A 27,806-nucleotide genomic window follows, 5' to 3' on the forward strand; every position below is an offset into this window, starting at 1 on the left:
ATTTTCCACGCGCATCATGACACGTTTTGCGGTGGCATCTCGTCATTGGCTGGCGCGGGATCTTCTGGTCCCGCTGATGTCAAGGGGGTTGCCCGTTGCACGCGCCCCCTGCCGCTGGCAAACGCGCAGCAGAGGGGGTCGCTGTCGGCGGGAACTACCAGAAAATTCTGCCCAGTGATCCAGACCTTCACTACCGTCTGGGTGAAAAGAATCACCCCTCGCCCTCCTCTCACCCTTATACAGCTTACTTTAAATCTTAGCTCCCTGGTTATTAACTTCTCCGTGAAAGAAAACAGAGCTGGTACACATTTTTCAAAATGGGTTTTCATTATTTTTCTCATCCATGTGTATTTTTGGTTAGAGAGGGGAACACGGCAGGGATGTCCACTTTCCCCGTTACTGTTTTGCTTGGTAACCATGATGTGTAGTTGTCGGCATTGGACTGGGGTGAGCACAGTAAGAAGTCTTACACCAGGTTAAAGTCCAACAGGTCTGTTTGGAATCACTAGCTTTCGGAGCGCAGCTCACCTGATGAAGGAGCTACGCTCCTAAAGCTAGTGATTCCAAACAAACCTGTTGGACTTTAACCTGCTGTGGTACGTTTGCTTGGTAGATTGATTTGTTGGCCGTCGCACTTGGGTTAGTGGCCGTATGGAAGGGTCTAGAGAGGGGATAGGGAGCATAGGGTGTCCCTGTAAGTGGACGATTTGTTATTATATATCACGGAATCTCTCTCTAACCTGGGGAGAATAATGGAGGTGCTTAAGAAGTTTGGTTCATTATCAGGATAGAGATTGAATGTGGGCAAGAGAGCGGTTACCTAGTGAACCCGCCGGGGATGGGAGAGGATGCTGTTTTGGCTGGCCAGGTCTAGTTTTAGGTGCCTGGAGATGAGGGTGGCTCATGATTGGGCCTTGTTGCATTAGTTGAACTCGGTAGAGAGGGTGAAGGCGGGCTTGAAGAGCCCTCCCATTGTCTTTGGCAGGAAGTGTGCAGTGGGTTAAGATGAACATTCTTCCGAGGTTCTTGGTTACATTTCGATGTCTCCCAGTCTTTCTTCCTAAATCTTTTTTAGTAGGGTGAACAAGTTCATTTTGGCCTTTGTTTGGGCGGCTAAGACCCCCCCCCCCCCTCACCTTCCCGGGTTCGAAGGGCTTGCAGTGGGATAGGCTGTTGGGGAGTTGCCACTACCTGGTTTGTTGTATTATCACTGAGTGCCAAACGTTGAGGAAGTGTTGGGGTGGTTTAGGGAGCGAGAGTCTGGGAGTGGATGGAGGAGGCTTCTTGTACAAATTAGAGTTTGAGGGAACTTGTTCCAGCTCCTCTTCCATTCTCTTTGGCCGGGTTCTCTTTGAGCCCAGTGCTAACAGCCTCTCTGAGAATACAGAATCAATTCAGGCAGCACTGGCCCCGATCTGTGGGAACCATTCGGTTTGTACCTTCTGGGATGGACTCGACGTATAAAATCTGGAAGAGGGAGGGTTGAGAGGTTTCGGGATTTGCTCATGGAGGGGAGGTTTTCTGAGCTGGTGGCGTTAGTGGAGAAATTTCAACTCCCGAGAGGGAAGGAGTTTAGGTATTTGCAAGTTCAAAACTTTGTTTGTGAGGAGCTCTCTTTGTTACTTGGGTTATCGGCATCTTCACTTATGGGTAAGGTGTTGCCTCTTGACGTGATGGGGAAGGAAGGATATCAGTCATATATGGGCAGGTTCTGGCAATAGAAGTGGCTTCACTGGGAAAGTAAAGGGGAAATGGGAGGAAGGGTCAGGTTTGGTTCTGGATGGGTGGGTGTGTGGTGTGAGGCTCTGCATCTGGTTAACTACATCTCCTCGTGTGTGAGGTTAGGTTCAGTACAGTTTCAAATGGTGCAAAGGGTGCACGTGGCCAGGGCCCCCACGAGTGAGTTCTTTCTCGGGGTAGGGGATAGATGTAAGTGTTGTTCAAGGGGAGCCACTCACGTATACTTTGGTCTTGCCCTAAGCTGGTTAAATTCTGGGTTTCCTTCTTTGAATCAATGTTCGAGATTTTGGAAGTGAGTGTGTCGGACTTGCCGCGGCTGCAGGAGGAGAGGAAGGCTGATGTCTCAGCCTTCGCCTCTCTAATAGCCCGGAGGCAAAGAACAAAGAACAGTACAGCACAGAAACAGGCCCTTCGGCCCTCCAAGCCTGTGCCGACCATAGACGCAGTCTTGCTCGGACGGAGGGTACCGGCGCCACCGAAGGCAATGGCATGGCTGGGGGATTTGTCAGAATTCCTGCATTTGGAAAAAATTAAGTACGACATTAAGGGATTGGAGGAGGGGTTCTAGTCGAGGTGGATGCTGTTCATTGCCTTCTTTAAGAAGCTGGTTGTTGTCAGCAAGGCTGGGGGTGAGCTGGAGTGGGGAAGGTTCTGGGTTAATCTGGGTTTGGCGGGACTGTATTGGGGGATATTTTTATAAAAGTTGTATAAATTTGCCAGACTATTCTGTATGTGATAATTGAACATTTACTCTCGGGACACGGTGAGGCTGGTATATCTCAAAGGAGGATTCTCGCGGTTTTACCTGGCTTGGTAAAACTCGCAAGAACTAACGGGATTTTGTGAGGCGACACGATCTGGAGCAGTGGGGCTCACTTGAGTACGTCTACGGCGGATCTAACCAGCCCCCAGGATCGAATACCCTCCCCTTCGAGACCCCGGCTCTGGGTGTCATTTAGCAGTGGTCTCCACAAACGTGGACCAGGCAGAACGACACCTGGGGGGGGGGGGGGGGGGTCTTCCAGGCAATCGGAGGCCCCTGGGCAGTCGGCCTCTGGGCAGAGTGGCATTCTGTCTCTGATGATTCATGTGGGCACCTTGGCATGACCACCCTGGCAGTGCCACCGACAGGAGCACTGCCAAGTGCCATGCTGTCAGTGCCACGGTGCCCAGGTGACATCTTGCCCACACCGAGGATCGGGCCTGGAGCTTCCCTGCTCTTATGGTGAGGGGGACTCAAGGATCCCCTAATCGTTGGGGCATTGGGGGTGTCCGGGACCCTTTAAATCATGCCCAATATCTCCAAATCTGCAGTTGACACAAAGTTGGGTGGGAGGGTGAGCTGTGGCGAAGGTGCAGAGATGCTTCAATGTGATTTGGACAAGGTGAGTGAGTGGGTAAATGCAGTATGATCTGGATCAATGGGAGGTTATTCACTCCAACAGCAGAGACAGGCAGGCAGATTATTGTCTAAATGGCTGTAGATTGAGAAAGGGGAATGTGTAATGAGACCTGGGTGACCTCGTACACCAGTCACTGAAGGTACAGCAGGCAGTAAAGAAGACAAATGGTATGTTGGCCTTCATAGCGAGAGGATTGGAGTACAGGAGCAGGGATGTGTTGCTGCAATTATACAGGGCCTTGGTGAGGCCACACCTGGAGTATTGTGAGCAGTTTTGGTCTCCTTATCTGAGGAAGGATGTTCCTGCTCTAGAGGGAGAGCAGAGAAGGTTTACCAGGCTGATTCCTGGGATGGTGGAACTGACGTATGAGGAGAGATTGAGTCAGTTAGGATTATATTTGTTGAAGTTCAGAAGACTGAAGGGAGATCTCATTGAAAACTTTAAAATTCTAAAGGACTAGTCAGGGTAGATGCTCCTGATGGTCGGGATGTCCAGAACTAGGGGGTCACAGTCTGAGATTTAGGGGATACTGAGATGAAGAGAAATGTCTTCACCCAGAGAGTGATGAACCTGTAGAATTCGCTACCACAGAAAGCAGTTAAAGCCAAAACACTGTTTTCAAGAAGGGTTATATAGAGCTCTTGGAGCGAAGGCGATCAGAGGATATGGGGGGAAAGTGGAAACAGGTTATTTAGTTGGATGATCAGCTATGATCATAATGAATGGCAGAGCACAGGGCAGCATGGTGGGTTAGCGCTGCTGCCTCACGGGGCCACGGTCCCAGGTTCGATCCAGACTCTGGGTCACTGTCCATGTGGAGTTTGCGCTTTCTCCCCGTGTTTGCGTGGGTCTCACCCTCACAACCCAAAGAGGTGCAGGGTAGGTGGATTGGCCAGACTAAATTGCCCCTTCATTGGAAAAAATGAATTGGGTACTCTAAATTTATAGAGAACAAAAAAAATGAATGGCAGAGCAGGCTGGAAATGCCGAATGGCCTCCTCTTGCATCTATTAAGGTTTCTATGCGCAGAGAGTAGCGGGTTAAAGACAAGAGATCCCCGGAAGAGACAAACTCTTCAAGCACTGAAGTGCTTTGATGTCAGCTGAATTACTGGGTTCAATTTGTACCTGACTTTTAGGTGATTGTTAAAGGAAGCAGAGGTAAGATAGGGAGAAAACGTTTCCAATCAAGGAGGGGTTTGGATTTAGAGCGCAGTCTGATCGGGCAAATAATATAGATTTAATAATAGGTAAACATGGAATTGGATGATCATTTGAAGGAGAAAGGATTACAGGGATGTGGGGAAAGAGCGGAGAAGTGGAACAAACTGGATTGCTTTGCAAAAGGGCCGGAGCAGGCTTGATGGGCCAAATGGCCACCTTCTGTGCTGTGCTGTTCTATAATTGTTATACGCTCCTCAGTACACACCCGTTATTCTCTACATAATGACACAAACGCCAAAACAGTTGCCAATTTTAGGTCCAGAAGTCACCTCGTTACAGCGATCACAATCGAGCTCTCTAAATACAAGGAAAAGATTGCAACAAATTAAATTTCTTTCTTGGGCCTTTTAATGGCGGCATGCTTGAAAGGGGCTAGTTTGAACAGGAGAGAGAAAGAAATTTGACACAATTGTGTTCGTGGTCCGCATGCTAATATTTGGACAATGTCATCTCGAGGCCAGAATTATGGGTTTCCCCTGGGAACCAGGAAGTGAAAGGGGTATAATTTACATCAGTGTTATTCCAACGATCACACACACATTACAGTGATACTGATCACACCTTAAGTGCTACTTCATCACGGAATAAATCGATTATTTTGGAAGAGCCAGTCAGCCCACCCTCCCCCCAGGATTGATCTCTATCCTGTCTCCTCATTATTGACCCTCTCAGCTATCTGATTGCCTGTTATTTGCACACCAGAGAAAGGAACAATTACTGAAGACCCAGTGTAGATAAAATGCAGAACTTACGTTTCATCGGTAAACGCTATCCCAAAATATTCCTTTTCCTTCAAGTTGAAGTGAGATGCCACCAGGTCGAGAAGTTCCTTTGCCAAGAGTTTAGGCTGGAATGGGAAAAGAGACAGTCATTCCGGTGTCTGACGGCAATACAATCATTCTGACCCCCCCCCCCCCCCACCCAGGGGCACATTCAACCGCATTTCCTTTTTTTTTTTTTGTCTTTTTTTTTATTGGAATTTTTTGCAGAAAATATAACAAAAAGTATAGCAAAAAGCAGTAATATGCAACTAACAGCCCCATAACACCCACAATTCCCCCCATACCGTAACATCACATGTATCACATTCCCCCCCCCCCAAACAAGAGAACTTAACCATAAATTAAAATTAGATAAATCAAATTTAAATAAAATAAGCTAACATAATCAACGCCCCCCCCCCCCCCCCCCCCCCCGGGTTGCTGCTGCTACTGTCCCCGTACCCTATCGTTGAGCCAGAAAGTCGAGGAAAGGTTGCCACCGTTTAAAGAACCCTTGCACCGATCCTCTCAGGGCGAATTTAACCTTCTCAAGCTTAATAAAGCCCGCCATGTCATTGATCCAGGTCTCCACGCTTGGGGGCCTCGCATCCTTCCACTGTAGCAAAATCCTTCGCCGGGCTACTAGGGACGCAAAGGCCAGCACACCGGCCTCTTTCGCCTCCTGCACTCCCGGCTCTACCCCAACCCCAAAAATCGCGAGTCCCCATCCTGGCTTGACCCTGGATCCCACCACCCTTGACACCGTCCTCGCCACCCCCTTCCAGAACTCCTCCAATGCCGGGCATGCCCAGAACATATGGGCATGGTTCGCTGGACTCCCCGAGCACCTGGCACACCTATCTTCACCCCCAAAGAACCTATTCATCCTCGTCCCAGTCATGTGGGCCCTATGCAGCACCTTGAATTGGATGAGGCTAAGCCGCGCACACGAGGAGGAAGAATTTACCCTCTCCAGGGCATCAGCCCATGTCCCGTCTTCGATCTGTTCCCCCAGTTCCCCCTCCCACTTCGTTTTCAGCTCCTCTACTGACGCCTCTTCCTTCTCCTGCATAAGCTTGTAGATATCGGATATCTTCCCCTCCCCGACCCAGACCCCCGAGAGCACCCTGTCACTCACCCCCTTCGCGGGGAGCGCAGGGAATCCCTCCACCTGCCGTCTAGCAAATGCCTTTACCTGCAGATATCTAAACATGTTTCCCGGCGGGAGCCCAAATTTCTCTTCCAAATCCCCCAGGCTCGCAAACCTCCCATCAATAAACAGGTCCCTCAGCTGTCTGATGCCCGCTCTATACCATCCCCGAAATCCCCCATCCATGTTCCCCGGGACGAACCTATGGTTCCCCCTTAACGGAGCCTCCATCGAGCCCCCCACTTCTCCCCTATGTCGCCTCCACTGCCCCCAAATCTTGAGGGTAGCCGCCACCACCGGACTCGTGGTATACCTCGTGGGAGGGAGCGGCCACGGCGCCGTTACCAGGGCCCCCAGGCTTGTATCCCCACAGGACGCTCTCTCCATCCGTTTCCATGCTGCCCCCTCCCCCTCCATCACCCACTTACGCACCATCGACACGTTGGCCGCCCAGTAATACCCCGAGAGGTTGGGCAACGCCAGCCCCCCCCCATCCCTACTCCGCTCCAAGAAGACCCTCTTCACCCTCGGGGTGCCATGCGCCCAAACAAATCCCATGATGCTGCTGGTCACCCTTTTAAAAAAGGCCCTAGGGATAAAGATGGGCAAGCACTGGAAGAGCAACAAGAACCTCGGGAGAACCGTCATTTTGACGGATTGCACTCTGCCCGCCAGCGATAGCGGCACCATGTCCCACCTTTTAAATTCCTCCTCCATCTGTTCCACTAGTCTGGTGAAGTTAAGCTTATGAAGAGCCCCCCAACTTCAACCTCATTTCCAATCAACGTTTGTGCAAAGTCTGCCAGCCTGCCCTTAAATTGGTTGCGTCTCGAGGGCAGGTAGCACCGACCTCTCCATTTACAAAAACAATGTGGGGTTTGTTTCGATTGAATCCACCACCCAGTGTATCCTGATAAGGAGAGCGACTCTGTCAACACGCCTTCACTCGCGAAAGGATTCCATGTCATAGAGAGCGTAAACCCCCACTGCTGCTGAACGGGAGTGACAGCAGATTCTACCCTAACCCTGCTCCGACCACAAACCCCACAGTGCAGCCTCTCTTGGGAGGGGGCAATGCTGAATCAGAGGGGAGCTGCTCTGACAGACGGTGATGATGACTGTGTGAAGCAACAGCAGCCATTCGCCAGCCCAGCTGGCAGTGTATGCCAAGGAGCCTGAAGACGGGTTCAACTACCAACATAGATATATGTGAAGTGCGGTGCTTTGTCAAAGAAAACAAGGAGGTTGCATGTGTAGCAATGAAGTACTTTTGAACTGCTATCATGGTCGTCAGCCAATTTCCTCACTACGAGCTCCCACAGACAGTATTGTGATAATAACCCGATTATCTGCTCTGGGGATATCAGCGGAGAGCTACATCGGCCAGGACACCAGGGCGGCCTCTAACTCCAAATCCTAACATGTGGGGCGCGATTCTCCGCACCCCATGCCGAGGGGCGAGGAGAGAGAATAGGGGGCGAGGAGCAGCCTCCGACGCCGGAGTGAAACACTCCGGGTTTCACTCCGGCGTCGGCTGTTTGTCTCCAGATGGGACAATTCCGCCCGTGATCTTTTATGTTCACCTGAGGCGGCTGACGTGTTTAACATCACATGTAGAAGGCGAGCCTCCAACAGTGCGTGCTCCCTCAGTCCTGCGCTCCCTCAGTGCGGCGCTCCCTCAGTGCTGCGCTCCCTCAGTGCGGCGCTCCCTCAGTGGGGCGCTCCCTCAGTGGGGCGCTCCCTCAGTGCTGCGCTCCCTCAGTGCCGCGCTCCCTCAGTGCCGCGCTCCCTCAGTGGGGCACTCCCTCAGTGGGGCACTCCCTCAGTGCGGCGCTCCCTCAGTGGGGCGCTCCCTCAGTGCGGCACTCCCTCAGTGCGGCGCTCCCTCAGTCCTGCGCTCCCTCAGTGCTGCGCTCCCTCAGTGCTGCGCTCCCTCAGTGCGGCGCTCCCTCAGTGCGGCGCTCCCTCAGTGCGGCGCTCCCTCAGTGGGCGCTCCCTCAGTGCGGCGCTCCCTCAGTGCGGCGCTCCCTCAGTCCTGCGCTCCCTCAGTGCTGCGCTCCCTCAGTGCGGCGCTCCCTCAGTGCTGCGCTCCCTCAGTGCGGCACTCCCTCAGTGCGGCGCTCCCTCAGTGCTGCGTTCCCTCAGTGCGGCACTCCCTCAGTGGGGCGCTCCCTCAGTGCGGCGCTCCCTCAGTGCGGCGCTCCCTCAGTGGGCGCTCCCTCAGTGCTGCGCTCCCTCAGTGCGGCGCTCCCTCAGTGCGGCGCTCCCTCAGTGCGGCACTCCCTCAGTGCGGCACTCCCTCAGTGCTGAGCTCCCTCAGTGCTGCGCTCCCTCAGTGGGGCACTCCCTCAGTGCGGCACTCCCTCAGTGCGGCACTCCCTCAGTGCGGCACTCCCTCAGTGCGGCGCTCCCTCAGTGCTGCGCTCCCTCAGTGCGGCACTCCCTCAGTGGGGCGCTCCCTCAGTGCGGCACTCCCTCAGTGCGGCACTCCCTCAGTGCGGCACTCCCTCAGTGGGGCGCTCCCTCAGTGCGGCGCTCCCTCAGTGCTGAGCTCCCTCAGTGCTGAGCTCCCTCAGTGCTGCGCTCCCTCAGTGCTGTGCACCCTCAGTGCTGAGCTCCCTCAGTGCTGAGCTCCCTCAGTGCTGAGCTCCCTCAGTGCGGCGCTCCCTCAGTGCTGCGCTCCCTCAGTGCTGTGCACCCTCAGTGCTGAGCTCCCTCAGTGCTGCGCTCCCTCAGTGCGGCACTCCCTCAGTGCTGCGCTCCCTCAGTGCGGCGCTCCCTCAGTGGGGCGCTCCCTCAGTGCGGCGCTCCCTCGGTGCTGAGCTCCCTCAGTGCGGCGCTCCCTCAGTGGGGCGCTCCCTCAGTGCTGCGCTCCCTCAGTGCTGCGCTCCCTCAGTGCGGCGCTCCCTCAGTGCTGCGCTCCCTCAGTGCGGCGCTCCCTCAGTGGGGCGCTCCCTCAGTGCTGCGCTCCCTCAGTGCGGCGCTCCCTCGGTGCTGAGCTCCCTCAGTGCGGCGCTCCCTCAGTGCGGCGCTCCCTCAGTGCGGCGCTCCCTCAGTGCTGCGCTCCCTCAGTGCTGCGCTCCCTCAGTGCGGCGCTCCCTCAGCGCGGCGCTCCCTCAGCGCGGCGCTCCCTCAGTGCGGCGCTCCCTCAGTGCGGCGCTCCCTCAGTGCGGCGCTCCCTCAGTGCTGCGCTCCCTCAGTGCTGCGCTCCCTCAGTGCTGCGCTCCCTCCGTGCGGCGCTCCCTCAGTGCGGCGCTCCCTCAGTGCGGCGCTCCCTCAATGCTGCGCTCCCTGAGTGCGGCGCTCCCTCAGTGCTGCGCTCCCTCAGTGGGGCGCTCCCTCAGTGCGGCGCTCCCTCAATGCTGCGCTCCCTCAGTGCGGCGCTCCCTCAGTGCTGCGCTCCCTCAGTGCTGCGCTCCCTCGGTGCGGCGCTCCCTCGGTGCTGCGCTCCCTCAGTGCGGCGCTCCCTCAGTGCTGCGCTCCCTCAGTGCTGCGCTCCCTCGGTGCGGCGCTCCCTCGGTGCTGCGCTCCCTCAGTGCGGCGCTCCCTCAGTGCTGCGCTCCCTCAGTGCGGCGCTCCCTCAGTGCTGCGCTCCCTCAGTGCCGCGCTCCCTCAGTGCCGCGCTCCCTCAGTGCGGCGCTCCCTCAGTGCTGCATTCCCTCAGTGCGGCGCTCCCTCAGTGCTGCGCTCCCTCAGTGCGGCGCTCCCTCAGTGTGGCGCTCCCTCAGTGTGGCGCTCCCTCAGTGCTGAGCTCCCTCAGTGCGGCGCTCCCTCAGTGCTGAGCTCCCTCAGTGCGGCGCTCCCTCAGTGCGGCGCTCCCTCAGTGCTGCGCTCCCTCAGTGCTGCGCTCCCTCAGCGCGGCGCTCCCTCAGTGCGACGCTCCCTCAGAGCGGCGCTCCCTCAGTGCGGCGCTCCCTCAGTGCGGCGCTCCCTCAGTGCTGAGCTCCCTCAGTGCTGCGCTCCCTCAGTGGGGCGCTCCCTCAGTGGGGCGCTCCCTCAGTGCTGCGCTCCCTCAGTGGGGCGCTCCCTCAGTGCTGCGCTCCCTCAGTGCTGAGCTCCCTCAGTGCGGCACTCCCTCAGTGGGGCGCTCCCTCAGTGGGGCGCTCCCTCAGTGCTGCGCTCCCTCAGTGCTGCGCTCCCTCAGTGGGGCGCTCCCTCAGTGCGGCACTCCCTCAGTGCGGCACTCCCTCAGTGCTGCGCTCCCTCAGTGCTGCGCTCCCTCAGTGCGGCGCTCCCTCAGTGGGGCGCTCCCTCAGTGCTGCGTTCCCTCAGTGCTGCACTCCCTCAGTGCTGCACTCCCTCAGTGCTGCGCTCCCTCAGTGCGGCGCTCCCTCAGAGCTGCGCTCCCTCAGTGCTGCACTCCCTCAGTGCTGCACTCCCTCAGTGCTGCGCTCCCTCAGTGCGGCGCTCCCTCAGTGCGGCGCTCCCTCAGTGCGGCGTTCCCTCAGTGCTGCGCTCCCTCAGTGCTGAGCTCCCTCAATGCGGCGTTCCCTCAGTGCCGCGCTCCCTCAGTGCGGCACTCCCTCAGTGCGGCGCTCCCTCAGTGCCGCGCTCCCTCAGTGCTGCACTCCCTCAGTGCGGCACTCCCTCAGTGCGGCACTCCCTCAGTGCTGCGCTCCCTCAGTGGGGCGCTCCCTCAGTGCTGCGCTCCCTCAGTGCTGAGCTCCCTCAATGCGGCGTTCCCTCAGTGCCGCGCTCCCTCAGTGCGGCGCTCCCTCAGTGCGGCGCTCCCTCAGTGCGGCGCTCCCTCAGTGCGGCGCTCCCTCAGTGCTGCGCTCCCTCAGTGCTGCGCTCCCTCAGTGCTGCGCTCCCTCAGCGCGGCGCTCCCTCAGTGCGGCACTCCCTCAGTGCGGCGCTCCCTCAGTGCTGAGCTCCCTCAGTGCTGCGCTCCCTCAGCGCGGCGCTCCCTCAGTGGGGCGCTCCCTCAGTGCGGCGCTCCCTCAGTGGGGCGCTCCCTAAGTGCGGCGCTCCCTCAGTGCGGCGCTCCCTCAGTGCGGCGCTCCCTCAGTGCGGCACTCCCACAGTGCGGCGCTCCCTCAGTGCGGCGCTCCCTCAGTGCTGCGCTCCCTCAGTGCTGTGCTCCCTCAGTGCGGCGCTCCCTCAGTGCTGCACTCCCTCAGTGCGGAGCTCCCTCAGTGCTGCGCTCCCTCAGTGCGGCGCTCCCTCAGTGCTGCGCTCCCTCAGTGGGGCGCTCCCTCAGTGCTGCGCTCCCTCAGTGCTGCACTCCCTCAGTGCGGCGCTCCCTCAGTGCGGCGCTCCCTCAGTGCGGCGCTCCCTCAGTGCGGCACTCCCTCAGTGCTGAGCTCCCACAGTGCGGCACTCCCACAGTGCGGCGCTCCCTCAGCGCGGCGCTCCCTCAGTGCAGCGCTCCCTCAGCACGGCGCTCCCTCAGTGCGGCGCTCCCTCAGTGCGGCACTCCCTCAGTGCTGAGCTCCCTCAGTGCGGCGCTCCCTCAGTGGGGCGCTCCCTCAGTGCGGCGCTCCCTCAGTGCTGAGCTCCCTCAGTGCGGCGCTCCCTCAGTGCGGCGCTCCCTCAGTACGGCGCTCCCTCAGTGCTGCGCTCCCTCAGTGCTGCGCTCCCTCAGTGCTGAGCTCCCTCAGTGCTGCGCTCCCTCAGTGCTGAGCTCCCTCAATGCGGCGCTCCCTCAGTACTGAGCTCCCTCAGTGCGGCGCTCCCTCAGTGCTGCACTCCCTCAGTGCGGCGCTCCCTCAGTGCTGAGCTCCCTCAGTGCGGAGCTCCCTCAGTGCTGAGCTCCCTCAGTGCTGAGCTCCCTCAGTGCTGCGCTCCCTCAGTGCTGCACTCCCTCAGTGCGGCGCTCCCTCAGTGCTGAGCTCCCTCAGTGCGGAGCTCCCTCAGTGCTGCGCTCCCTCAGTGCTGCACTCCCTCAGTGCGGCGCTCCCTCAGTGCGGCGCTCCCTCAGTGCTGCGCTCCCTCAGTGCGGCGCTCCCTCAGTGCGGCACTCCCTCAGTGGGGCGCTCCCTCAGTGCGGCGCTCCCTCAGTGCTGCGCTCCCTCAGTGCTGCACTCCCTCAGTGCGGCGCTCCCTCAGTGCTGTGCTCCCTCAGTGCGGCGCTCCCTCAGTGCGGCGCTCCCTCAGTGCGGCGCTCCCTCAGTGCTGTGCTCCCTCAGTGGGGCGCTCCCTCAGTGGGGCACTCCCTCAGTGCCGCGCTCCCTCAGTGCGGCGCTCCCTCAGTGGGGCGCTCCCTCAGTGCGGCGCTCCCTCAGTGCTGCGCTCCCTCAGTGGGGCACTCCCTCAGTGCGGCGCTCCCTCAGTGGGGCGCTCCCTCAGTGGGGCACTCCCTCAGTTCTGCACTCCCTCAGTGCTGCGCTCCCTCAGTGGGGCACTCCCTCAGTGCGGCACTCCCTCAGTGCGGCGCTCCCTCAGTGGGGCGCTCCCTCAGTGGGGCGCTCCCTCAGTGGGGCACTCCCTCAGTGCGGCACTCCCTCAGTGCGGCGCTCCCTCAGTGGGGCGCTCCCTCAGTGGGGCACTCCCTCAGTGCGGCGCTCCCTCAGTGCTGCGCTCCCTCAGTGCTGCGCTCCCTCAGTGCTGCACTCCCTCAGTGGGGCGCTCCCTCAGTGCGGCGCTCCCTCAGTGCGGCGCTCCCTCAGTGGGGCACTCCGGCGCTCCCTCAGTGCGGCGCTCCCTCAGTGCGGCGCTCCCTCAGTGCGGCGCTCCCTCAGTGCGGCGCTCCCTCAGCACGGCGCTCCCTCAGTGGGGCGCTCCCTCAGTGCGGCGCTCCCTCAGTGGGGCACTCCCTCAGTGCGGCGCTCCCTCAGTGGGGCGCTCCCACAGTGCGGCGCTCCCTCAGTGCGGCGCTCCCTCAGTGCGGCGCTCCCTCAGTGCTGCGCTCCCTCAGTGCTGAGCTCCCTCAGTGCGGCGCTCCCTCAGTGCTGCGCTCCCTCAGTGCTGAGCTCCCTCAGTGAGGCGCTCCCACAGTGCGGCGCTCCCTCAGCACGGCGCTCCCTCAGTGCGGCGCTCCCTCAGTGCTGCGCTCCCTCAGTGGGGCGCTCCCTCAGTGCTGCGCTCCCTCAGTGGGGCGCTCCCTCAGTGCGGCGCTCCCTCAGTGGGGCGCTCCCTCAGTGGGGCGCTCCCTCAGTGCGGCGCTCCCTCAGTGGGGCGCTCCCTCAGTGCGGCGCTCCCTCAGTGGGGCGCTCCCTCAGTGCGGCGCTCCCTCAGTGGGGCGCTCCCTCAGTGCGGCGCTCCCTCAGTGCTGCGCTCCCTCAGTGCTGTGCTCCCTCAGTGCGGCGCTCCCTCAGTGCGGCGCTCCCTCAGTGGGGCGCTCCCTCAGTGCGGCGCTCCCTCAGTGCGGCGCTCCCTCAGTGCTGCGCTCCCTCAGTGCTGAGCTCCCTCCGTGCGGCGCTCCCTCAGTGCTGCTCTCCCTCAGTGCTGAGCTCCCTCAGTGCGGCGCTCCCTCAGTGCTGAGCTCCCTCAGTGCTGCACTCCCTCAGTGCGACGCTTCCTCAGTGGGGCACTCCCTCAGTGCTGTGCTCCCTCAGTGGGGCCCTCCCTCAGTGGGGCACTCCCTCAGTTCAACGCTCCCTCAGTGCAACGCTCCCTCAGTGCAACGCTCCATCAGTGCAACGCTCCCTCAGTGCAGCGCTCCCTCAGTGCTGCGTTCCCTCAGTGGGGCACTCCCTCAGTGCTGCGTTCCCTCAGTGCGGCGCTCCCTCAGTACGGCGCTCCCTCAGCACGGCGCTCCCTCAGTGGGGCACTCCCTCAGTGGGGCGCTCCCGCAGTGCGGCGCTCCCTCAGTGCGGCGCTCCCTCAGTGCTGCGCTTCCTCAGTGGGGCGCTCCCTCAGTGCGGCGCTCCCTCAGTGCTGCGCTTCCTCAGTGGGGCACTCCCTCAGTGCGGCGCTCCCTCAGTACGGCGCTCCCTCAGTGCGGCGCTCCCTCAGTGGGGCACTCCCTCAGTGGGGCACTCCCTCAGTGCTGCGCTTCCTCAGTGGGGCACTCCCTCAGTGCGGCGCTCCCTCAGTGCTGCGTTCCCTCAGTGCTGCGCTCCCTCAGTGCGGCGCTCCCACGGTGCGGCGCTCCCTCAGTGCTGCGTTCCCTCAGTGCTGCGCTTCCTCAGTGGGGCACTCCCTCAGTGCGGCGCTCCCTCAGTGCTGCGTTCCCTCAGTGCTGCGCTCCCTCAGTGCGGCGCTCCCACGGTGCGGCGCTCCCTCAGTGCTGCGTTCCCTCAGTGCGGCACTCCCTCAGTGCGGCGCTCCCTCAGTGCTGCGTTCCCTCAGTGCTGCGCTCCCTCAGTGCTGAGCTGCCTCAGTGCGGCGCTCCCTCAGTGCTGCGTTCCCTCAGTGCTGCGCTCCCTCAGTGGGGCGCTCCCTCAGTGGGGCGCTCCCTCAGTGCTGCGTTCCCTCAGTGCTGCGCTCCCTCAGTGCGACGCTCCCTCAGTGGGGCGCTCCCTCAGTGGGGCACTCCCTCAGTGCGGCGCTCCCTCAGTGCTGCGCTCCCTCAGTGCGACGCTCCCTCAGTGGGGCGCTCCCTCAGTGCTGCGCTCCCTCAGTGCGGCGCTCCCTCAGTGCGACGCTCCCTCAGTGCTGCGTTCCCTCAGTGCGACGCTCCCTCAGTGCTGCGTTCCCTCAGTGCTGCGCTCCCTCAGTGCGGCACTCCCTCAGTGCCGCGCTCCCTCAGTGCGGCCCTCCCTCAGTGCTGAGCTCCCTCAGTGCGGCGCTCCCTCAGTGCTGCGCTCCCTCAGTGCCGCGCTCCCTCAGTGCGGCCCTCCCTCAGTGCTGCGCTCCCTCAGTGCGGCGTTCCCTCAGTGCTGAGCTCCCTCAGTGCGGCGCTCCCTCAGTGCTGCGCTCCCTCAGTGCGGCCCTCCCTCAGTGCTGAGCTCCCTCAGTGCGGCGCTCCCTCAGTGCTGCGCTCCCTCAGTGCCGCGCTCCCTCAGTGCGGCCCTCCCTCAGTGCTGCGCTCCCTCAGTGCGGCGTTCCCTCAGTGCTGAGCTCCCTCAGTGCGGCGCTCCCTCAGTGCTGCGCTCCCTCAGTGGGGCGCTCCCTCAGTGCGGCGCTCCCTCAGTGGGGCGCTCCCTCAGTGCTGCGCTCCCTCAGTGCTGCGCTCCCTCAGTGTTGTGCTCCCTCAGTGCGGCGCTCCCTCAGTGCTGAGCTCCCTCAGTGCCGCGCTCCCTCAGTGCGGCGCTCCCTCAGTGCGGCGCTCCCTCAGTGCGGCGCTCCCTCAGTGCGGCGCTCCCTCAGTGCGGCGCTCCCTCAGTGCAGCGCTCCCTCAGTGCGACGCTCCCTCAGTGCTGCGCTCCCTCAGTGCCGCGCTCCCTCAGTGCGGCGCTCCCTCAGTGCTGCGTTCCCTCAGTGGGGCGCTCCCTCAGTGCGGCACTCCCTCAGTGCGGCGCTCCCTCAGTGCTGCGTTCCCTCAGTGGGGCGTTCCCTCAGTGCTGCGCTCCCTCAGTGCTGCGCTCCCTCAGTGCGGCGCTCCCTCAGTGCTGAGCTCCCTCAGTGCTGCACTCCCTCAGTGCTGCGTTCCCTCAGTGGGGCGCTCCCTCAGTGCTGCGCTCCCTCAGTGCTGCGCTCCCTCAGTGCGGCGCTCCCTCAGTGCTGAGCTCCCTCAGTGCTGCACTCCCTCAGTGCTGCGTTCCCTCAGTGGGGCGCTCCCTCAGTGCTGAGCTCCCTCGGTGCTGCGCTCCCTCAGTGCTGAGCTCCCTCAGTGCTGCGCTCCCTCAGTGCTGAGCTCCCTCAGTGCGGCGCTCCCTCAGTGCTGAGCTCCCTCAGTGCGGCGCTCCCTCAGTGCTGAGCTCCCTCAGTGCTGCGCTCCCTCAGTGCTGAGCTCCCTCAGTGGGGCGCTCCCTCAGTGCTGCGCTCCCTCTGTGCTGAGCTCCCTCAGTGCGGCGCTCCCTCAGTGCTGAGCTCCCTCAGTGCTGCGCTCCCTCAGTGCTGAGCTCCCTCAGTGCGGCGCTCCCTCAGTGCTGAGCTCCCTCTGTGCTGAGCTCCCTCAGTGCTGCGCTCCCTCAGTGCTGAGCTCCCTCAGTGGGGCGCTCCCTCAGTGCTGCGTTCCCTCAGTGCTGCGCTCCCTCAGTGCTGCGCTCCCTCAGTGGGGCGCTCCCTCAGTGCCGCGCTCCCTCAGTGCTGCGCTCCCTCAGTGCTGCGTTCCCTCAGTGCGGCGCTCCCTCAGTGCTGCGTTCCCTCAGTGCTGCGCTCCCTCAGTGCTGCGCTCCCTCAGTGCGGCACTCCCTCAGTGCTGCGTTCCCTCAGTGGGGCGCCCCCTCAGTGCTGCGCTCCCTCAGTGCGGCGCTCCCTCAGTGCGACGCTCCCTCAGTGCTGCGTTCCCTCAGTGCGGCGCCCCCTCAGTGCTGCGCTCCCTCAGTGCGGCGCTCCCTCAGTGCTGAGCTCCCTCAGTGGGGCGCTCCCTCAGTGCGGCGCTCCCTCAGTGCGGCGCTCCCTCAGTGCTGAGCTCCCTCAGTGCGGCGCTCCCTCAGTGCGGCGCTCCCTCAGTGCTGAGCTCCCTCAGTGCTGCGCTCCCTCAGTGGGGCGCTCCCTCAGTGCTGCGTTCCCTCAGTGGGGCGCTCCCTCAGTGCTGAGCTCCCTCAGTGCTGCGCTCCCTCAGTGCTGCGTTCCCTCAGTGCTGCGTTCCCTCAGTGCTGCGCTCCCTCAGTGCGGCGCTCCCTCAGTGCTGCGTTCCCTCAGTGCTGCGTTCCCTCAGTGCTGCGCTCCCTCAGTGCTGCGTTCCCTCAGTGCTGCGCTCCCTCAGTGCCGCGCTCCCTCAGTGGGGCGCTCCCTCAGTGCTGAGCTCCCTCAGTGGGGCGCTCCCTCAGTGCTGAGCTCCCTCAGTGGGGCGCTCCCTCAGTGCTGCGCTCCCTCAGTGCCGCGCTCCCTCAGTGGGGCGCTCCCTCAGTGCTGAGCTCCCTCAGTGGGGCGCTCCCTCAGTGCTGAGCTCCCTCAGTGGGGCGCTCCCTCAGTGCGGCGCTCCCTCAGTGCTGCGTTCCCTCAGTGGGGCGCTCCCTCAGTGCGGCGCTCCCTCAGTGCTGCGTTCCCTCAGTGGGGCGCTCCCTCAGTGCGGCGCTCCCTCAGTGCTGAGCTCCCTCAGTGCGGCGCTCCCTCAGTGCTGCGTTCCCTCAGTGGGGCGCTCCCTCAGTGTGGCGCTCCCTCAGTGGGGCACTCCCTCAGTGCGGCGCTCCCTCAGTGCTGCGCTCCCTCAGTGCTGAGCTCCCTCAGTGCTGAGCTCCCTCAGTGCGGCGCTCCCTCAGTGCTGCGCTCCCTCAGTGCTGCGCTCCCTCAGTGCTGAGCTCCCTCAGTGCTGAGCTCCCTCAGTGCTGAGCTCCCTCAGTGCTGAGCTCCCTCAGTGCTGAGCTCCCTCAGTGCGGCGCTCCCTCAGTGTGGCGCTCCCTCAGTGCGGCGCTCCCTCAGTGCTGAGCTCCCTCAGTGCTGAGCTCCCTCAGTGCTGAGCTCCCTCAGTGCTGAGCTCCCTCAGTGCTGAGCTCCCTCAGTGCTGAGCTCCCTCAGTGCTGAGCTCCCTCAGTGCTGAGCTCCCTCAGTGCTGAGCTCCCTCTGTGCTGAGCTCCCTCTGTGCTGAGCTCCCTCAGTGCGGCGCTCCCTCAGTGCTGAGCTCCCTCAGTGGGGCGCTCCCTCAGTGCTGCGCTCCCTCAGTGCTGCGCTCCCTCAGTGCTGCGCTCCCTCAGTGCTGAGCTCCCTCAGTGCGGCGCTCCCTCAGTGGGGCGCTCCCTCAGTGCGGCGCTCCCTCGGTGCTGAGCTCCCTCAGTGGGGCGCTCCCTCAGTGCGGCGCTCCCTCAGTGCGGCGCTCCCTCAGTGCTGCGCTCCCTCGGTGCTGAGCTCCCTCAGTGCTGCGCTCCCTCAGTGCTGCGCTCCCTCAGTGCGGCGCTCCCTCGGTGCTGAGCTCCCTCAGTGCTGCGCTCCCTCAGTGCTGAGCTCCCTCAGTGCGGCGCTCCCTCAGTGCGGCGCTCCCTCGGTGCTGAGCTCCCTCAGTGCTGAGCTCCCTCAGTGCTGCGCTCCCTCAGTGCTGAGCTCCCTCAGTGCTGCGCTCCCTCAGTGCTGAGCTCCCTCAGTGCGGCGCTCCCTCAGTGCGGCGCTCCCTCGGTGCTGAGCTCCCTCAGTGCTGCGCTCCCTCAGTGCTGAGCTCCCTCAGTGCTGCGCTCCCTCAGTGCGGCGCTCCCTCAGTGCTGTACTCCCTCAGTGCTGCGCTCCCTCAGTGCGGCGCTCCCTCGGTGCTGAGCTCCCTCAGTGCTGCGCTCCCTCAGTGGGGCGCTCCCTCAGTGCGGCACTCCCTCAGTGCTGAGCTCCCTCAGTGCCGCGCTCCCTCAGTGCTGAGCTCCCTCAGTGCGGCACTCCCTCAGTGCTGAGCTCCCTCAGTGCCGCGCTCCCTCAGTGCTGAGCTCCCTCAGTGGGGCGCTCCCTCAGTGCTGAGCTCCCTCAGTGCTGAGCTCCCTCAGTGCCACGCTCCCTCAGTGCTGAGCTCCCTCAGTGCCGCGCTCCCTCAGTGCTGAGCTCCCTCAGTGGGGCGCTCCCTCAGTGCTGAGCTCCCTCAGTGCTGCGCTCCCTCAGTGCGGCGCTCCCTCAGTGCGGCGCTCCCTCAGTGCTGAGCTCCCTCAGTGTGGCACTCCCTCAGTGCCGCGCTCCCTCAGTGCTGCGTTCCCTCAGTGCTGAGCTCCCTCAGTGCGGCGCTCCCTCAGTGGGGCGCTCCCTCAGTGCTGAGCTCCCTCAGTGCGGCGCTCCCTCAGTGGGGCGCTCCCTCAGTGCGGCGCTCCCTCAGTGGGGCGCTCCCTCAGTGCTGAGCTCCCTCAGTGGGGCGCTCCCTCAGTGCGGCACTCCCTCAGTGGGGCACTCCCTCAGTGCTGCGTTCCCTCAGTGGGGCACTCCCTCAGTGCTGCGTTCCCTCAGTGCGGCGCTCCCTCAGTGCGGCGCTCCCTCAGTGGGGCGCTCCCTCAGTGCGGCGCTCCCTCAGTGCTGCGTTCCCTCAGTGGGGCGCTCCCTCAGTGCTGCGTTCCCTCAGTGCTGCGCTCCCTCAGTGCTGCGTTCCCTCAGTGCTGCGCTCCCTCAGTGCTGCGTTCCCTCAGTGCTGCGCTCCCTCAGTGCTGCGTTCCCTCAGTGCTGCGCTCCCTCAGTGCGGCGCTCCCTCAGTGCGGCGCTCCCTCAGTGCGGCGCTCCCTCAGTGCGGCGCTCCCTCAGTGCTGCGCTCCCTCAGTGCTGAGCTCCCACAGTGCGGCGCTCCCACAGTGCGGCGCTCCCTCAGTGCGGCGCTCCCTCAGTGCGGCGCTCCCTCAGTGCGGCGCTCCCTCAGTGCGGCGCTCCCTCAGTGCGGCGCTCCCTCAGTGCTGCGCTCCCTCAGTGCTGAGCTCCCACAGTGCGGCGCTCCCACAGTGCGGCGCTCCCTCAGTGGGCCCTCCCTCAGTGGGGCACTCCCTCAGTGCAACGCTCCCTCAGTGCAACGCTCCCTCAGTGCAGCGCTCCCTCAGTGCTGCGTTCCCTCAGTGGGGCACTCCCTCAGTGCTGCGTTCCCTCAGTGCGGCGCTCCCTCAGTACGGCGCTCCCTCAGCACGGCGCTCCCTCAGTGGGGCACTCCCTCAGTGCGGCGCTCCCTCAGTGGGGCACTCCCTCAGTGCTGCGCTTCCTCAGTGGGGCGCTCCCTCAGTGGGGCGCTTCCTCAGTGGGGCGCTCCCTCAGTGCAGCGCTCCCTCAGTGCGGCACTCCCTCAGTGCGGCGCTCCCTCAGTACGGCGCTCCCTCAGTGGGGCACTCCCTCAGTGGGGCACTCCCTCAATGCTGCGCTTCCTCAGTGGGGCACTCCCTCAGTGCGGCGCTCCCTCAGTGCTGCGCTCCCTCAGTGCGGCGCTCCCACGGTGCGGCGCTCCCTCAGTGCTGCGTTCCCTCAGTGCTGCGCTTCCTCAGTGGGGCACTCCCTCAGTGCGGCGCTCCCTCAGTGCTGCGCTCCCTCAGTGCGGGGCTCCCACGGTGCGGGGCTCCCTCAGTGCTGCGTTCCCTCAGTGCGGCACTCCCTCAGTGCGGCGCTCCCTCAGTGCTGAGCTCCCTCAGTGCTGCGCTCCCTCAGTGCGACGCTCCCTCAGAGCGGCGCTCCCTCAGTGCTGCGCTCCCTCAGTGCTGCGCTCCCTCAGTGCGACGCTCCCTCAGAGCGGCGCTCCCTCAGTGCGGCACTCCCTCAGTGCGGCGCTCCCTCAGTGCTGAGCTCCCTCAGTGCGGCGCTCCCTCAGTGCGACGCTCCCTCAGAGCGGCGCTCCCTCAGTGCTGAGCTCCCTCAGTGCTGAGCTCCCTCAGTGTGGCGCTCCCTCAGTGGGGCGCTCCCTCAGTGCTGAGCTCCCTCAGTGCGGCGCTCCCTCAGTGCTGCGCTCCCTCAGTGCGGCGCTCCCTCAGTGCTGAGCTCCCTCAGTGCTGCGTTCCCTCAGTGGGGCGCTCCCTCAGTGGGGCGCTCCCTCAGTGCTGAGCTCCCTCAGTGCTGCGTTCCCTCAGTGGGGCGCTCCCTCAGTGGGGCGCTCCCTCAGTGCGGCGCTCCCTCAGTGGGGCGCTCCCTCAGTGGGGCGCTCCCTCAGTGCGGCGCTCCCTCAGTGGGGCGCTCCCTCAGTGCGGCGTTCCCTCAGTGTGGCGCTCCCTCAGTGCTGCATTCCCTCAGTGGGGCGTTCCCTCAGTGCTGCGCTTCCTCAGTGGGGCACTCCCTCAGTGCGGCGCTCCCTCAGTGCTGCGTTCCCTCAGTGCGGCGCTCCCTCACTGCGGGGCTCCCACGGTGCGGGGCTCCCTCAGTGCTGCACTCCCTCAGTGCGGCGCTCCCTCAGTGCTGCGCTCCCTCAGTGCTGAGCTCCCTCAGTGCGGCACTCCCTCAGTGCGGCGCTCCCTCAGTGCGGCGCTCCCTCAGTGCGGCGCTCCCTCAGTGGGGCAATCCCTCAGTGCTGCGCTTCCTCAGTGGGGCACTCCCTCAGTGCGGCGCTCCCTCAGTGCTGCGTTCCCTCAGTGCTGCGCTCCCTCAGTGGGGCACTCCCTCAGTACGGCGCTCCCTCAGTGCGGCGCTCCCACGGTGCGCCGCTCCCTCAGTGCTGCGTTCCCTCAGTGCTGCGCTCCCTCAGTGCGGCACTCCCTCAGTGCTGCGTTCCCTCAGTGCTGCGTTCCCTCAGTGCTGCGCTCCCTCAGTGCGGCGCTCCCTCAGTGCGGCGCTCCCTCAGTGCGGCGCTCCCTCAGTGCTGAGCTCCCTCAGTGCGGCGCTCCCTCAGTGCTGCGCTCCCTCAGTGCGGCGCTCCCTCAGTGCTGCGCTCCCTCAGTGCGGCGCTCCCTCAGTGCTGCGCTCCCTCAGTGCTGAGCTCCCTCAGTGCGGCGCTCCCTCAGTGCTGAGCTCCCTCAGTGCTGAGCTCCCTCAGTGCTGAGCTCCCTCAGTGCTGCGCTCCCTCAGTGCTGAGCTCCCTCAGTGCTGCGCTCCCTCAGTGCTGCGCTCCCTCAGTGCGGCGCTCCCTCAGTGCGGCGCTCCCTCGGTGCTGCGCTCCCTCGGTGCTGAGCTCCCTCAGTGCGGCGCTCCCTCAGTGCTGCGCTCCCTCAGTGCGACGCTCCCTCAGTGCGGCGCTCCCTCAGTGCTGAGCTCCCTCAGTGCTGAGCTCCCTCAATGCGGCACTCCCTCAGTGCTGCGTTCCCTCAGTGCTGCGCTCCCTCAGTGCGACGCTCCCTCAGTGCGGCGCTCCCTCAGTGCGACGCTCCCTCAATGCGGCACTCCCTCAGTGCTGCGTTCCCTCAGTGCTGCGTTCCCTCAGTGGGGCGCTCCCTCAGTGCGGCGCTCCCTCAGTGCGGCGCTCCCTCAGTGCTGCGCTCCCTCAGTGCGACGCTCCCTCAGTGCGGCGCTCCCTCAGTGCGGCGCTCCCTCAGTGCGACGCTCCCTCAGTGCTGAGCTCCCTCAATGCGGCGCTCCCTCAGTGCTGCGCTCCCTCAGTGCGGCGCTCCCTCAGTGCGGCGCTCCCTCAGTGCGGCGCTCCCTCAGTGCTGCGCTCCCTCAGTGCGACGCTCCCTCAGTGCGGCGCTCCCTCAGTGCGACGCTCCCTCAGTGCGGCGCTCCCTCAGTGCGGCGCTCCCTCAGTGCGACGCTCCCTCAGTGCTGAGCTCCCTCAGTGCTGAGCTCCCTCAGTGCGGCGCTCCCTCAGTGCTGTGCTCCCTCAGTGGGGCGCTCCCTCAGTGGGGCACTCCCTCAGTGCTGCGCTCCCTCAGTGGGGCGCTCCCTCAGTGCTGTGCTCCCTCAGTGCTGAGCTCCCTCAGTGCGGCACTCCCTCAGTGCTGCGCTCCCTCAGTGCGGCACTCCCTCAGTGCGGCGCTCCCTCAGTGCGGCGCTCCCTCAGTGCGGCGCTCCCTCAGTGGGGCGCTCCCTCAGCGCGGCGCTCCCTCAGTGCGGCACTCCTCAGTGCGGCGCTCCCTCAGTGGGGCGCTCCCTCAGTGGGGCACTCCCTCAGTGCGGCACTCCCTCAGTGCGGCGCTCCCTCAGTGCCGCGCTCCCTCAGTGGGGCGCTCCCTCAGTGGGGCGCTCCCTCAGTGCGGCACTCCCTCAGTGCGGCGCTCCCTCAGTGGGGCGCTCCCTCAGTGGGGCGCTCCCTCAGTGCGACGCTCCCTCAGTGCTGAGCTCCCTCAGTGGGGCGCTCCCTCAGTGCTGAGCTCCCTCAGTGCGGCGCTCCCTCAGTGCGGCGCTCCCTCAGTGCGGCGCTCCCTCAGTGCTGCGCTCCCTCAGTGCGGCGCTCCCTCAGTGCGGCGCTCCCTCAGTGCGGCGCTCCCTCAGTGCGGCGCTCCCTCAGTGCGACGCTCCCTCAGTGCGGCGCTCCCTCAGTACGGCGCTCCCTCAGTGCGGCGCTCCCTCAGTGCGGCGCTCCCTCAGTGCGGCGCTCCCTCAGTGCGGCGCTCCCACAGTGCGGCGCTCCCTCAGTGCGGCGCTCCCTCAGTGCGGCGCTCCCTCAGTGCGGCGCTCCCTCAGTGCGGCGCTCCCTCAGTGCGGCGCTCCCTCAGTGCGGCGCTCCCTCAGTGCGGCGCTCCCTCAGTGCGGCGCTCCCTCAGTACGGCGCTCCCTCAGTGCGGCGCTCCCTCAGTGCGGCGCTCCCTCAGTGCGGCGCTCCCTCAGTGCGGCGCTCCCTCAGTGCGGCGCTCCCTCAGTGCTGAGCTCCCTCAGTGCTGCGCTCCCTCAGTGCGGCGCTCCCTCAGTGCTGTGCTCCCTCAGTGCTGCGCTCCCTCAGTGCGGCGCTCCCTCAGTGCTGAGCTCCCTCAGTGCTGCGCTCCCTCAGTGCGGCGCTCCCTCAGTGCTGAGCTCCCTCAGTGCTGCGTTCCCTCAGTGCGGCGCTCCCTCAGTGCTGAGCTCCCTCAGTGCTGAGCTCCCTCAGTGCGGCGCTCCCTCAGTGCTGCGCTCCCTCAGTGCTGCGTTCCCTCAGTGCGGCGCTCCCTCAGTGCTGAGCTCCCTCAGTGCTGAGCTCCCTCAGTGCGGCGCTCCCTCAGTGTGGCGCTCCCTCAGTGCTGCGTTCCCTCAGTGCTGCGCTCCCTCAGTGTGGCGCTCCCTCAGTGCGGCGCTCCCTCAGTGCGGCGCTCCCTCAGTGCTGTGCTCCCTCAGTGGGGCGCTCCCTCAGTGCTGAGCTCCCTCAGTGCGGCGCTCCCTCAGTGCGGCGCTCCCTCAGTGCGGCGCTCCCTCAGTGCGGCGCTCCCTCAGTGCTGTGCTCCCTCAGTGGGGCGCTCCCTCAGTGCTGAGTCCCTCAGTGCGGCGCTCCCTCAGTGCTGCGCTCCCTCAGTGCGGCGCTCCCTCAGTGCTGAGCTCCCTCAGTGCTGAGCTCCCTCAGTGCTGAGCTCCCTCAGTGCGGCACTCCCTCAGTGCGGCGCTCCCTCAATGCTGCGCTCCCTCAGTGCCTCGCTCCCTCAGTGCTGCGCTCCCTCAGTGCGGCACTCCCTCAGTGCGGCGCTCCCTCAGTGCTGAACTCCCTCAGTGCTGTGCTCCCTCAGTGCCTCGCTCCCTCAGTGCTGCGCTCCCTCAGTGCGGCACTCCCTCAGTGCGGCACTCCCTCAGTGCTGTGCTCCCTCAGTGCCTCGCTCCCTCAGTGCTGCGCTCCCTCAGTGCGGCACTCCCTCAATGCTGCGCTCCCTCAGTGCCTCGCTCCCTCAGTGCTGCGCTCCCTCAGTGCGGCGCTCCCTCAGTGCTGAGCTCCCTCAGTGCTGAGCTCCCTCAGTGCTGCGCTCCCTCAGTGCTGCGCTCCCTCAGTGCTGCGCTCCCTCAGTGCTGCACTCCCTCAGTGCGGCGCTCCCTCAGTGCTGCGCTCCCTCAGTGCTGAGCTCCCTCAGTGCTGAGCTCCCTCAGTGCTGAGCTCCCTCAGTGCTGAACTCCCTCAGTGCTGCGCTCCCTCAGTGGGGCGCTCCCTCAGTGGGGCGCTCCCTCAGTGCGGCGCTCCCTCAGTGGGGCGCTCCCTCAGTGGGGCACTCCCTCAGTGCTGAGCTCCCTCAGTGCGGCGCTCCCTCAGTGGGGCGCTCCCTCAGTGGGGCGCTCCCTCAGTGCGGCGCTCCCTCAGTGCTGAGCTCCCTCAGTGCCGCGCTCCCTCAGTGCGGCACTCCCTCAGTGCCGCGCTCCCTCAGTGCGGCGCTCCCTCAGTGCTGTGCTCCCTCAGTGCGGCGCTCCCTCAGTGCGGCACTCCCTCAGTGCCGCGCTCCCTCAGTGCTGCGCTCCCTCAGTGCTGTGCTCCCTCAGTGCGGCGCTCCCTCAGTGCTGTGCTCCCTCAGTGCGGCGCTCCCTCAGTGCTGCATGGGAATGTCAGGCTGGGTAATTGTGGTCAGGTCCGGAGAGGGTCTTGAACCCACAACCTCCTGACTCAAAATTGAGAGGACTGCCAACTGAGCAGGGAATGCCAGCTACTTCGGAAAGTGAAAATCTAGATAGGGTAGAGGATAAAGCCATTCGGGAGGAGAAATAGTAGTTTATTAAATATAGCAACAGAAATCAACACGGTCATTAAAAACCACAAATCAAGCACCAGTGTTTATTTCTATGGGGGTAGAATTGAAAGCAGGTAGAATGTACTAACTTAGAATCGAACCTTGGTTAGCACACAGCTGGAGTACTATGTACCACTCTAGGCGCCATATTATAAAAACAATGCAAGGGCAGGTTGGGGAGTGTGCAGAAAATATTTACATGGATGATACCTGCAGCACAGTGGTTAGCACTGTTGCTGCACAGCGCCAAGGACCCAGGTTCAATTCCCGGCTTGGGTCACTGTCTGTGCGGAGTCTGCACGTTCACCCCGTGTCTGCGTGGGTTTCCTCCGGGTGCTCCGGTTTCCTCCCACAAGTCCCAAAACACGTGCTTGTTAGGCGAATTGGACATTCTGAATTCTCCCTCCGTGTACCCGAACAGGAGTCGGAATGTGGCGACTAGGGGCTTTTCACAGTAACTTCATTACAGTGTTAATGTAAGCCTACTTGTGACAATAAAGATTATTATGATATACTTATCAGGAAAATATAATCAGGTTTGACCTCTTTTCTCTTAGAAAGAAATGGCTGAGGGGATTGACCTATTAGAGCTCTTTAAATATCTGAAAGGTTTTTATCGGGTCGACATGTTTGTAGTTTCCTACTGTGGGAAAGAGTAAATGTTACAAACCATCAGTACAAGACAGTCACCAAGAAATCCAATCTGGAATTCAGAAGAAACTTCTTCCCCAGGGAGTGTTGGGAATGTGGAACTCACTTCACTGGATGTGGGTGTCGCTGGTTAGGCCAGCATTTGTTGCTCATCCCTAATTGCCCTGTAGAAGGTGGAGGTGAACCGCCTCCTTGAAACGCCGCAGTCCATGTGGTGCAGGTACACCCACAGTGCTGTCAGGGAGGAGATCGAGGTGAACAGTATCGGTGTATTTAATGAGAGCTCAGATAAGTATGTGAAGGGGAAGGAAACAGAGGATGACGCTGATACATTTCCATGTGGAAGAACGGGAGGAGTCTCGGATGGGGCATAAACACCAGCATCGACTGGATGGGCCAAATGCCCTATTTCTCTGCTGTATCCTACCTAATCTGTTGTGACTGATAAATAAAGAATTCGGAGAAACTTTTTAAAATTTTAATATCCGGCAGATGCTAAAATTGAGGGGCTAGCTGTTTATTTGTACTTGTTCTGTTACTGATAAAATCATCAAGCAAGCAGCAAATGAACTGACTGCCAGAGACAGAATCACATCCCGCACGGTTCAAGATTCAAGGTAAATCCAGCTGCACAACCTTTCATTGTGATGGAGTTCTTTAAATCAATCCCTTTTGATTGTGAATGAGCTTATTAAAAACAGAGTTTCAGAGCTGCCACCAATTCCTCGAATAGATCCGAGTTTAATAGCCATCTTTGGACAATTTTGGATTAAGATAGGCAAAATACAGCAGCACCTTCCAATGAGATGCATGAAGCTTTGGGCACAGATCAGAAAAATAAGTGAAGGTGTTTTCTGCACAATATATACGTGATTTCTAGAAATGGAATATTTCACAGCCCTGCCTATTCTACAAGGCTCACCCAGATTCTAGTTGTTTCATTGCTCAAGTTCCTCTGTTTTCAGACTTGAGAAAGGCACTTCTGAACGAGCGAGTCTCCAATCAATTTAATCATTGATAATTTCAAGCCACACGATGCCTCAGAAATGAGCAGGAGCGAGACGGTGCCTACTAAACACAAAGCTCAGTTGTGAACTACACTGCTACGGACAAGAATGTTGGACCGTTGTTACTTTCTTATCTGCTTTATTCCATGGCTCCTCTCTAAAGCCTGTCACTGTCCTTCTCTCACCTTTGTTTAATGTCTTGTTTTGATCACAGCTCTAATTTACTTCTTTTTTATGAATCTAATTTTGGTTTGTCAGTGAGCTCACGGGTCCAATCATTTCAATGTGCATCACTGCACACTCGATTATAACGAGAGCTTGTTGAGCTTCATCACTAAATGTTCCTCCTGCCTCACATCTTCAGTGTCTCTCCCCACCCATCGTCAAGTCTATCACCCGTCACCCAAGTGCTCTTTGCACACGAGGACTGATGTGTGCTGAAAGGGGCGACAAATTGATACTCAGCCTGTTCAGTCGTGTCATGAACCATCAACCATTGGCCATCAAGTCCTGGGTGGCACAGTGGTTAGCACTGCTGCCTCACAGTGCCTGGGACCCGGGTTAAATTCCGACCTTGGGTGGCGGTCTGTGTGGAGTCTGCACATTCTCCCCAAGTCTGCGTGGATTTCCTCCAGGTTCTTCCCGACACTCCAAAAGATGTGCAGGTTAGGTGGACTGGCCATGCTAAATTGCCCTTTAATGTGCAAAGATTAGGTGGGGTTATGGGGATAGGCCGGGGGAGTGGGCCTTTTCGGAGGGTCGGTGCAGAGTTGATGGGCCAAATGGCCTTTTCCTTCACTTGGGGATTCTATGACACTTGAATCTAAAGCTCAGAAGCAGAGGCGCTACCCACTGTGCATCAAGATCTCCATATTTTATCGGACAAACAAGTTAATGGATTATAACAATAGCATTCCATTGATTAGTGAAGCTAGGTACGAGCAGTCTAAACACACACTTCTCTGTTTTAACTAAACTCTC

General features: G+C 61.9%; 1 protein-coding gene across 8 annotated transcripts in view; it reads right to left on the minus strand.

Moving 5' to 3' along the window:
• frmd4a (FERM domain containing 4A) overlaps positions 1-27,806 on the minus strand; it is a 734,343-nt gene that overhangs the window by 251,248 nt on the left and 455,289 nt on the right. For all 8 annotated transcript variants that reach the window (XM_038811950.1, XM_038811947.1, XM_038811948.1 and 5 more), the window contains one exon: positions 5,119-5,213. In XM_038811950.1, coding sequence (XP_038667878.1) covers positions 5,119-5,213 — 95 coding nt within the window. The remainder of the gene's footprint in view (positions 1-5,118; positions 5,214-27,806) is intronic.

This window comes from Scyliorhinus canicula, chromosome 11 (assembly GCF_902713615.1).
Source record: "Scyliorhinus canicula chromosome 11, sScyCan1.1, whole genome shotgun sequence".
NCBI classification, from domain to species: domain Eukaryota; kingdom Metazoa; phylum Chordata; class Chondrichthyes; order Carcharhiniformes; family Scyliorhinidae; genus Scyliorhinus; species Scyliorhinus canicula.